This window comes from Mobula birostris, chromosome 7 (genome assembly GCF_030028105.1).
Source record: "Mobula birostris isolate sMobBir1 chromosome 7, sMobBir1.hap1, whole genome shotgun sequence".
In the NCBI taxonomy this organism is placed as follows: domain Eukaryota; kingdom Metazoa; phylum Chordata; class Chondrichthyes; order Myliobatiformes; family Myliobatidae; genus Mobula; species Mobula birostris.
The window spans coordinates 92,092,371-92,104,461 of NC_092376.1; the positions used below are offsets into that span (position 1 = coordinate 92,092,371).

Below are 12,091 nucleotides of genomic sequence, written 5' to 3' on the forward strand. Positions count from 1 at the left end.
GCCCTCCACACTGTCCACAACACCCCCAACCTTTGTGTCATCAGCAAAGTTAATAACCCATCCTTCCACTTCCTCATCCAGGTCATTTATAAAAATCACAAGGAGTAGGGGTCCCAGAGCAGATACCTGAGGCACACCACTGGTCACCGACCTCCATGCAGAATATAACCCGTCTACAGCCATTCTTTGTCTTCTGTGGGCAAACCAGTTCTGGATCTACAAAGCAATGTCCCCTTGGATCCCATGTCTCCTTACTTTCTCAATAAGCCTTGCATGGGGTACCTTATCAATTGCCTTTCTGAAATCCATATACACTACATCAACAGCTCTACCTTCATCAATGTGTTTAGTCACATCCTCAAAAAATTCAGTCAGGCTCGTAAGGCATGAACTGTCTTTGACAAAGCCATGCTGACTATTCCTAATTATATTAATAATATTCCTATATTATTTCTACTATTTTGCCTCTCCAAATGTTCATAAATCCTGCCTCTCAGGATCTTCTCCATCAACTTACCAAGCACTGAAGTAAGACTCACTGGTCTATAATTTCCTGTGCTATCTCTACTCCCTTTCTTGAATAAGGGAACAACATCCGCAAACCCTCCAATCCTCTGTAACCTCTCCAGTCCTCATTGATGATGCAAAGGTCATCGCCAGAGGCTCAGCAATCTCCTTCCTAGCTTCCCATAGTAGCCTGGGGTACATCCCGTCTGGTCCCGGTGACTTATCCAACTTGTTGCTTTCCAAAAGCTCCAGCACATCCTTAATATCTACATGCTCAAGCTTTTCAGTCTGTTGCAATTCATACCTACAATCACCAAGATTCTTTTCCATAGTGAATACTGAAGCAAAGTATTCATTGAGTACCTCTGCTATCTCCTCCGGTTCCATACACACTTTTCCACTGTCACACTTGATAGGTCCTATTTTCTCATGTCTTATCCTCTTGCTCTTCACATACTTGTAGAATGCCTTGGGATTTTCCTTAATCCTGTCCATCAGTGCTTTCTCATGGCCCCTTCTGGCTCTCCTAATTTCATTCTTAAGCTCCTTCTTGCTAGCCTTATAATCTTCTATATCTCTATCATTACCTTGTTTTTTGAACCTTTTGTAAGCTCTTCTTTTCTTCTTGACTAGATTTACAACAGCCTTTGTACACCTCGGTTCCTGTAGCCTACCATCCTTTCCCTATCTCATTGGAACGTACCTATGCAGAACTCCACGCAAATATCCCCTGAACATTTGCCACATTTCTTCCATATGTTTCCCTGAGAATATCTGTTTCCAATTTATGCCTCCAAGTTCCTGCCTGATAGCCTCATATTTCTCCCTACTCCAATTAAAAGTTTCCCTGATTTGTCTGTTCCTCCCACTCCAATGCTATTGTAAAGGAGATAGAATTGTGATCACTATCTCTAAAATGCTCTCCCACTGAGAGACCTGACACCTGACCAGGTTCATTTCCCCATACCAAATCAAATACAGCCTCTCCTCTTGTAGGCTTATCTACCTATTATCGTCTAGTGTTTTGATGGATTTCAGACCCAACGAGCCACTGATAACCTCGTGATAAGTGAAAATGATATTATTCTTCTGGGAAAAGATATAGATTATGTGATTTGTGCTATTGGGAATATGGCATGCCTATAAGCGTGAGGGAATATTGTAAACCTGGAGTGACAGGCCTCATACAACTTTTTCCTTTGACACAAGTAAAGGGTGAATTGATTGTAATTTGAAACATGAGGAACTGCAGAAGCTGGAAATCCAAAGCAACACACACAAAATGCTGGAGGAACTCAGCAGTCAGGCAGTACTATGGAATTCAGTCAACAAATTTAATGAAGGGTCTCAGCCCAAAACATCGACTGTTTACTCTTTCCCATAGATGCTGCCTGGCCTGCTGAGTTCCTCCAGCATTTGGATTATAATTTGACTCTTGCATCCCCGATCACAATGTAGTGTTTGTAAATCTTGCTCATCCATGTTGTTAATGCTCCCCTTAGGGATGATGACATATACATTAATGTGAATGGTGAGGTAATCCTTGGATCTGTATAATTTCTCATATTTTAATCATAATAATATTATTTTAATCATCCAGAGGATAATAATATGTATTCTTTGTTTTAAGCAGAAGGAAGAATTCTATGTGTCTCTAAGCTGACAGATATATTCAAAAGGTGAAACGCATAATATTTATAATACATTGAATGAATGTCTATCAGGTCATAGACTACTTAGGTCATTGTGGCATACAAATTCCTGTCTGGATTCGGAAACTACTTCAATGTGTAAACGTTAATGTACTTTGCCAGCCCAAGCAATGCTATGTGTCCAGACATTGGGAGACTACAAATAAAAAGTGACTATTAAAATGTCTAATTGATATATAAACTTATGCTGAATACTGTGTTAATGAACACATGATGTGTTTGAAAAAAACAAGCTGTGTTGCTGGCATGAGGACAAAAGATGAAAGAGTTTGTCTGACTCGTGGTGACTCTGCGCTTGGGAAGCTTGTGGAATTATTGAGCTGTTTTTTTGAATTTCCTTTGGACTTCAACCGGGGCCAGGATTTTGATCAGTGCCTCAGATCCAGGGATGGTTTCACGAGTTGTAAATCAGAGTTCCCCCAACACCAACAGCAATGCCTAAAAGAAACATGAGCGCAGAAATCATTGTGACTTGCTATGTAGCACAAGATTTTGTGTGGTTTATTTGTGCTGTCTATCTTACTCCCATATCTCTGGACTCTCCAACAGTTGGATCTGATTAACCCAGTCTATTATGCACACACATATGAAGACACATAGATATCAGCTAACATTCTAACTGTACAGGATACACACTGCACGCACACACTGATGGACAGCGGAACCCTCATGTCCACAATGTCTCTCATAGCTTCCTTTACTTGCGTTCTCTTGAATGCTCCTCCCTGAATGCACTATACTCTAACAGCTTCCAAATCCCTCCCCTCAACACTGCCTCCCTCTTAGCACTGTCCCTCCTCCCTCCTTCTTCTCCCTCTCCGTTTATTTCTCCCCTGTCCCATCATTTCACCCTCCAGATGTTCTCTGACAAGGTGAGGACACCCTATCTACTCACCCCCTCAGAACCATTGCTGTTCAAAGGAGCAAGACCTTCCTCCCTGTCTCCCTGCTGATAAGTGAATCTATGCATAGTTTTTAAATCAGTTGCTGTCCCATCATACAGGCATGTTTTTTTTGTGGTCCTTTATGATACTGTCTGTTAGCAGACTTGGGTTTCAAAAAGCAGTTACAGTTAATTGTACCCAGGGTATAAATGAATTTAGTACAAGCTGAGCAAAATATAGTGCAAGGTAGAATTAAAATCTTTAAGTTATTTCAATAAACTAATGCGAGTGGAGGAGAAGATGTGGCCTACACTAATAAAGTGTAGAAGTACAATAAAGGTGTTTCTTTTTGTCAATTACTAAGATTTGTAATGATCCCTAAGTGTTCCACTTATTACAGGCGACCAGATTACTAGTGTAAATGTGCAGACCAGTGAATCTGACAAACAAATGGCATTGTTCATCAGCATCAATGTTTATATTTTGCAGGCAGCAAAATTTCAATTAAAGTAGGTGAAAATGTAATCTCTACATGTCTACATCTCTATTGTTTTAAGCTTTAAAAAATGAGTTTTGCAGTCTTACATTCAGGATACTTTTTGAGTTAATGCCAAAATATTTGAACGATCTATAATGTATCATTTTTCATTAATTGTTGCTTGTCAGTGGCTTTAGCACATTTTCAAGCTTTAAACTAATTTATCAACAGCAAAGGCATTGCGTGTATTTTGTTCAGTAGGAAAGAGCAAACAAAGATGGGGACCAGACATCTGAGTGCCCCTTGGAAATGCTGAGTTCCATACAAGTTTAATATGCAAGCCTCCAGACGGAGTTTCTACAAACGGTTGAGAAGGCTCTTTGTGTTCCAGCTGTGACTTTTTACCTTTCCTGTTGAAAGTATCATCTTCCAACTACAGAATATTTTTAGTGTTTCTTTAAAATGGTGTCTTGCTGTCAAATTCCAGTTGAATTGAATTGAATTGACTTCATTACTTACATCCTTCATGTACATGAGGAGTAACAATCTTTATGTTACGCCTCTGTCTAAATATGCAATGTGTAATTTATAGTAATTTATAATAAATAGCAGATACAACAGGATAGTCACCGTAACATAACACAGTGTGTCAGCATGAGTTAATCAGTCTGATGGCCTGGTGGAAGAAGCTGTCCCAGAGCCTGCTGGTCCTGGTTTTTATGCTGCGGTACCATTTCCTGGATGGTAGCAGCTGGAACAGTTTGTCGTTGGGGTAACTCGGGTCTCCAATGATCCTTCGGGCCCTTTTTACACACCTGTCTTTGTAAATGTCCTGAATAGTGGGAAATTCACCCAGATGAGATTTCCTCCTCATTTTTTTTTCTCTTGCCTCTCCTCTGTGGTGCTTAATAGAGTTGAAGTAGAAACTTATATTTTGTAACATCATGTCAACAATCAACGAATTCCAGCATCTGTAAGAGAGAAGGATGCAATGAGAAAAAACGTGAACAAAGACTTGAACATACATAGAGTGTGCTGATAAAATATTACACTGAACAATGAATTGCATTCTTAATCCAAGCGAACTAGTGAGAAATATTTTGTTCTATGCTAAGATGTTGTTTATTTTTATAGTCTTGAAGCTGTTAAAGGATGGTGCTGACCCGAACACATTGATCTCCTCTGGTGGTTCACTGCTGCATCTGGTAAGAACACTTATCTTGTGCCATTGTGTAATAAATGCAGTAGTTTGGTTAACATATGAAAATAATACTTCAGTACAGGTTACTGATCGCAGAGAACGGGGAAACAAGACATAACCTGAATGGGTAGACTCTAACCTGAACACTGATTTCTCCAAATTCCAGCAATTTTCCTCCACCTCCCATCCAGTCTTCTTCAATTCCCTACTCTTACCTCCTCTCTTCTGCCTATCAACTCCTACTGGTGCCCTTCCTCCTTCCCTGTGTCCCATGGTCCATTCTCCTCTCCTAATAAATTCCTTCTTCTCTATCCCTTTACCTTTTCTACTTACCACCTCCTAGCTTCTTACATCATACCCCACCCCACCATAGTGGCTTCACCTATCAGCCTCCAACTTCGACCGTAAGACCCAAGATATTGGAGAAGACTTAGGCCATTTGGCCATTGGCCCAACAACTCTGCTGTGCTATTTCTTCATGGCTGATCTATTTTTCCTCTCAACCCCAATCTCCTGCCTTCTCCCCATACCCCTTCAAGCCCAGACTAATCAAAAATCTATCAAACTCTGTCTTAAATATCAAAGGTTTCAAAGACACATTTTAATGTCAGAGAAATGTGTACAATATACATCCTGAAATGTTTTTCCTTCACAACCATCCACAAAAACAGAGGAGTGCCTTAAAGAATGAACAAAAGTTAAATGTTAGAATCCCAAAGTTCCCCCAACTATACCCAATGACTTGGCCTCTATAGTGACTTGTAGCAACAAATTCCTCAGATTTACGATTCTCTGGCAAAATAAATTCCTCCTTGTCTCTGTTCTAAAAGGACACTCTTTTATTTCCACTCTTTGTCTCCTGTCAATCAGCCTATAATCTATTCATGCTTCTATCTTTCCTGTAATACCATGGGCTCTTAATTTGTCAAGCAGCTTCATATGTGGCACCTGTCAAAGGCCTTCTGAAAATCCAAGTGAATAACATCCACTAATTCTCCTGAGCTGTTTGCTATTTCTTCAGAGAACTCCAATAGATTTATTAAGTAAGATTTTCTCTGAAGAAAATCATACTGACTACAGCCTATTTTATCATGTGCCTCCAAGAACCCCAAAACCATATCCTTAACAATCAGTCCCAACATCTTCCCAGCCAAAGGTCAGACTAACAAACCTATAATTTCCTTTCTTCTGCCTTTCTCCCTTCATGAAGAGTGGAGTGACATTTGCAATTTTTCATTCCTCAAGAACCACACTCCATACTGCAATTCCATACTGCAACTTAAGAGAGAAAAGCATAAGTCACATGTATCAGTATCGCAATGGAATAAAGGGAATTACAGGAGTTTGCCCAGGTGGATTGGAGGGGGATACTGGCGGGGATGATGGCAGAGCAGAGGTGGCTGAAGTTGCTCGGAATAGTTCACAAGGCAGAGGATACATATGTCCCAGAGAGAAGTTGTTCTCAAATGGCAGGGGTAGGCACCTGTGGCTGACAAGGGAAGTTAAGGACTACATAAAAGTCAAGGAAAGGGCATATAAGGTAGCAAAAATGATTGGGAAGCTTTTAAGATCCAACAAAAGGCTACCAAAAAAAGCTATAAGAAGGGAAAAGACGAAATATGAGGCAAACAAGCCAGATGCTAAAAGTTTTTTTAGTTAATCAAAGTAAAAGGGAGGTGAGAGTTGATATTAGACAACTGGAAAATTATGCTGGTGAGGTAGTAATGGGGGACAAATAAATGGCAGATGAACTTAATGAGTACTTTGCATCAGTCTTCACTGTGCAAGATGTGAGCAGTGTGCCAGAGGTCCGTGACTGTCAGGGAGCAGAAGTAAGTGCTATTGCTATTACAAAGGAGAAAGTGGTAGGCAAACTCAAAGGTCTTAAGGTAGATAAGTCACCTGGACCAGAGTCCTGAGAGAGGTTGCTGAAGAGATAACAGACGCATTGGTTATGATCTTTCAGGAATCACTTGATTCTGGCATGGTCTCAGAGGACTGGAAGATTGCAAATGTTACTCCACTCTTTAAGAAGGAAGGAGGCAAAAAAATGGAAATTATTGGCCAGTTAGCCTAACCTCAGCAGTTGGGAAAGAGTTTATTATTAAGGATGAGGTTTCAGGGTACTTGGAGACTAATGATAAAATACATCAAAGTCATCATGTGAAGGGAAATCTTGCCTGACAAATCTGTTAGAGCACTTTGAGGAAGTAACAAACAGGATGGACAAAGGAGAGGCAGTGGGTATTATTTGCTTGGATTTTCAGAAAGAATTTGATAAGGTGCCATTCATGAGGCTGCTGAACAAGACAAAATCCCATGGCATTACAGGAAGGATTCTGGCACGGATAGAGGAATGGCTGACAGGCAGGAAGCAGCGAGTGCGAATAAAGGGGACATTTTCTGGTTGGCTGCCAGTGACTAGTAGAGTTTGTTGGGGACAGTATTGGGGCTGATACTTGTCGCATTGTTTGTCAATGATTTGAATAATGGAATTGATGTCTTTGTGGCAAAGTTTGCAGATGATACAAAAATAGGTGGAGGGGTAGGTATTGCTGAGGAAGCAATGTGATTGCAGCAGGACTTAAAAAAGTTGGAAGAATGGACAAAAAGTGACAGACGGATACAGTGTTGGGAAATGTATAATAATGCATTTTGGTAAAAGGAACAAAAATGCAGATGATTGTCTAAATGGTGGGAAAAATTCAAACATCAGAGGTGCAGAGGGACTTAGGACTCCCAGAAGGTTAATTTACAGGTTGAGTCTGTGGTAAAGAAGGCAAATGCACTGTTGGCATTTATTTCAAGGGGAATCGAATATAAAAGCAAGGAGATAATGCTGAGGCCTTATAACACACTAGTCAGGTCGCACTTGAAGTATTGTCACACCTGGACTATTGGCCCCATATCTCAGAAAGGATGTGCTGTCATTGGAGAGACTCCAAAGGTGGTTCACAAGGATGATTCCTCTAATGAAAGATTTAACATATAATGAGCATTTGGCAGCTTTGGGCCTGTACTCACTGGAACTTAGAAGAATGTGGGTAGATTTCCTTGAAACCTACTAAAAGTAGAAAGGACTCAATAAGATGGATACGTTTCCTGTGGTGGGGATATCCAGAAACAGAGGTCACAGTTTCAAGATTGAGGGACGACCTTTTAGAATAAAGGTAAGGAGAAATTTTATTTTTAGCCAGAGTGTAGTGATTCTGTGGAATGCTCTGCCACTGACTGCAGTAGAGGCCAAGACTGTTGGTATATTTAAAGCGAAAGTTGATAGTTCCCTGATTAGTCAGGGCATCAACAGATATGGCGAGAAGGCAGGTAGATTGGGTTAAGTGGGATCTGGGATCAGCCATGATGCAATGATGGAGCAAGCTTGATGGGCCAAATGGCCTAAATCTGCTCCTATGTCCTATAGTCTTATTGACACCATGCCAGAATCAATTGATTCTACTAATGCCTCTGCAATCTCTTCTGCAACCTCTTTCAGAACCCTGGGGTGTACACCATCTGGTACAGGTGACTTATCTACCTTCAGACCTTTCAGTTTCTCAAGCACCATTTCCCTAGTAATGTCAACTTTATACACTTCTGATCCCTCACACTCAAGAACTTCCACGATACTTCCACAGTGAAGACTGATACTAAATACTTTTTCAATTCTTCTGCCATTTCCTCGTTCCCCCATTATTACTGCTCCAGCATCGTTTTCCAGTGGTCTGATATTCAGTTTCGCATCTATTTTTTCACTTTATGTATCTATAGTGTTACGTACCCCGTAACTGGGTTGCCAAACCAGCAGAAATGGATCACTCAGTTGGTGTCTGGATTACTAGAACTAAGAAAGTTTTATTAAAGAAACAAGCAACACAGTAATCGGAAAGATAATAAATGCAACAGTTCAGCAATGATAAACACACATGTGCACAGAATTAAGATAACAGCATCAATCAAACTCTATCGTTGTCTAGGGTTAAATGACCAATTTCAAAGTGACACAAAGTTCAGTCCAATTTAGTAGTTCAGTTTGCAGTAATCGTTGCCATGGCGATGGACAACGTGGGAGGAGGGAGAGAGAGAACGGGAACAACTGATCATTCAGAACGGCTTCCACTCACAGACCGGCGACATGGCTCACAAGCAGCTTTCCGGGCGGGTCCTTTGTGATGTCACCTGAGATCACCGACTGTGACCCCTCCTCCAGATGCGGTCGATCCTCTGCAGTGAACCCAGCACCCAAGCGAGGGTGGACACACACCGGGTTCCCACTGATCGTACCTTTCCACCCTGTGCGTTTAAGGTCCTGTACCTCCCACCGACTCGTGAGAGGCGCACCGCTTCCAGGGTCTCGTTACCTCGGGTGTCGTGTGTGTCTTGCCTTAGCGAACCTGTCCCTTTTTATCCCCCTGCTGGGGTATCGCCTGTCCATCACTTCAAACAGTTCAGGGTTCAAAAGGGGAGGCGCTCCAGACAGCTCTCTCTCCCGTCCCTTCATTACACATCTCCAGATCGCCTGTCCATTGTTCCTTATCTCTCCTTCCCCTGAGGACAGGTGGCAGACCAACTGCTGATGCCACTGATGCTAACCCAGGCCAGCAAACATCTCAATTTTATGTGTATTCTCATCACAATAGAAACTTTTGGTATTTTCTTTAATATTATTGGCTAGTTTACTTTCATAAACTAGGGCCAGGATCAATGTCCTAAGGAGATTGTTTGCTAGTGCTGTTGGGGAGGTTTTAAACTAATATGGCAGGGGGATGGGAACCCACACAGAAAAGAAGAAGGAAGTGATGTAGAGGCCAAAGCTAGAGATAGTGAAGAAAAAAGTAAGAGTAGAGTGTGTAAAAGTAAAAAGCAAAAATCACATACATCACTAGATTCTAAAAGGACAAATGAGTATAAGGGCATTTTATCTAAATGCCCATAAATTTAGAAACAAGGTTAGTGAACTTGTGGCACATATCAGTACCTGGGCCATTTAGTGGCCATTACAGAAACCTGGTAGCAAGGTGGAGATAACTGAGAGTTAAATATCCAAGGGTATCAGGTAATACGGAAAGATAGACAGGAAGGCAGAGGAGGTGGGGTGGCACTCTTAATTAAGGATGAGATCAGGGAGTTTGTGAAAGACAATATAAGATCTACGGAGCAGAATGTTGAGTCCATCTGGGTAGAGATTAAGAATAGTAAAGGGAAAAAGTCACTGCTGGGAGCTGTCTATAGGCCACCCAATAAAAATATTGCTGCGGCAGAGGCGATTAAGCAAGAAATAACTGAGGCTTGTAAGAATGAAGAGTCAGTTGTCATGGGGGATTTTAACTTCCACTAAACTGGGTGAATCAGGTTGGTCAAGGAAGTCTTGAGAAGGACTTAATAGAATGCATCCATGATGGCTTTCTTGAGCAGCGTGTTAGTGAACCTACAAGGGAAAATGTTATCTTAGATCTAGTCCTGTGCAATGAGAAAGGTAAGGTTAACGATCTTGTAGTCAGGGATCCTTTTAGAAAGAGTGATCATAGTGTGATTGAATTTCGCATACAGATGGAGAATGGAATAGTTAGATCTAAAACTAGTATATTATGCTTGAACAAGGAGATACAACGGGATGAGGGAGGAGTTGACTGATGTGGATTGGGAGTACAGGCTATTTGGTCGGACAGTTGAGGAACAATGGAATACTTTCAAAGAGATTTTTCACAGTGCCCAACAGAAGTATATTCCAGTCAAAAGTAAGGACAGTAAGTGTGGGGAGGGCCAGCCTTGGTTAACTAAGGAAATAAAAGATAGTATCAAATTAAAAGCTCATGTGTACAAAGTTGCAAAGAGTAGTGGGAGACTGGAGGATTGGGAAAACTTTAAAAAGCAACAAAGAACAACTAAGCAAGAAATAAGGAAAGGGAAGATAGAGTATGAAAGTAAATTAGCACAAAATATAAAAACAGATAGCAAAAGTTTTTATAAATATATAAAATGGAAGAGGGTGGCTAAAGTTAACGTAGAAGACAAGAAGGGGAAATTGATATTGGGTGATAAGGAAATGGCTGAGGACTTGAGCGACTATTTTGTGTCGGTCTTCATGGTGAAAGACACATCTAATATGCCAAAGAATGATGTTATGAATGAAATGTGAAGTGAAGACATCGATAAAAGCACTGTCACGAGAGAGATACTGATGAACAAACTTGAGGGCCTAAAGGTAGTTAAGTCCCCTGGTCCCGATGGGATGCATCCCAGGGTGCTGAGGGAATTGGTGGAGGTTATAGTAGACACGTTGGTAATCACTTACCAAAATTCTCCAGACTCTGGGCAGGTTCCGGCAGATTGGGAGACAGCAAGTGTCACGCCACTTTTTAAAAAAGGATGTAGGCAAAAGATAGGCAACTATAGGCCAGTTAGCTTAACATCTATAGTCGGGAAAATGCTTGAAGTTGTCATTAAGAAAGAAATAGCGAAACATTTAGAAAGGAGTGGTTCCATTAGACAGACACAGCATGGATTCAGAAAGCACGGGTCCCGTTTAACAAGCTTACTGGAGTTCATTGTAGATATAATGAGTGCAGTGGATAGAGGGGAACAGGTGGACGTCGTATACTTGGATTTCCAGAAGGTGTTCGATAAGGTGCCACACAAAAGACTTATAAATAAGATACGGATGCATGGAGTCAGAGGAAGTGTATTGGCATGGATAGTGGATTGGTTAACCAATAGAAGGCAGAGAGTTGGTATAAATGGGTGTTTCTCTGGTTGGTAGTCAGTGGTGAGTGGGATGCTGCAGGGGTCAGTGCTGGGCCCGCAGCTGTTTACCATTTACATTGATGATTTGGAGGAGGAGACTGAGTGTAGCTTAGCAAAATTTGCTGATGACACTAAACTGAGTGGAAAAGCAAATTGTACAGAGGATATGGAGAGTCTGCAGAGGGATATAGATAGGTTAAGTGAGTGGGCCAAGGTCTGGCAGATGGAATGCAACATTGGTAAATGCGAGATGATCCACTTTGGAAGGAATAATAGAAGAGCAGATTATTATTTAAACGGTGAAAGATTGCAGCATGCTGTTGTGCGGAGGGATTTGGGAGTGCTTGTGCATGGATCGCAAAAAGTTGGCTTGCAGGTACAAAAGGTTATTAATAAGGCAAACGGAATGTTGTCTTCATTGCTAGAGGGATTGAATTCAAGTGCAGGGAGGTCATGCTGCAACTATACAGAGTACTGGTGAAGCCGCACCTGGAGTACTGTGTGCAGTTCTGGTCTCTGTACATGAGGAAGGATCACAAGACAAAGGAGCAGAAGTAGGCCATTCAGC

The 12,091-nt window shown here is 41.3% G+C and overlaps 1 protein-coding gene across 1 annotated transcript in view; it reads left to right on the forward strand.

Moving 5' to 3' along the window:
* myo16 (myosin XVI) overlaps positions 1 to 12,091 on the forward strand; it is a 541,014-nt gene that overhangs the window by 29,976 nt on the left and 498,947 nt on the right. Inside the window, exon 2 of the mRNA XM_072264587.1 lies at positions 4,716 to 4,786. Within this exon, the coding sequence (XP_072120688.1) occupies positions 4,716 to 4,786 (71 nt within the window). The remainder of the gene's footprint in view (positions 1 to 4,715; positions 4,787 to 12,091) is intronic.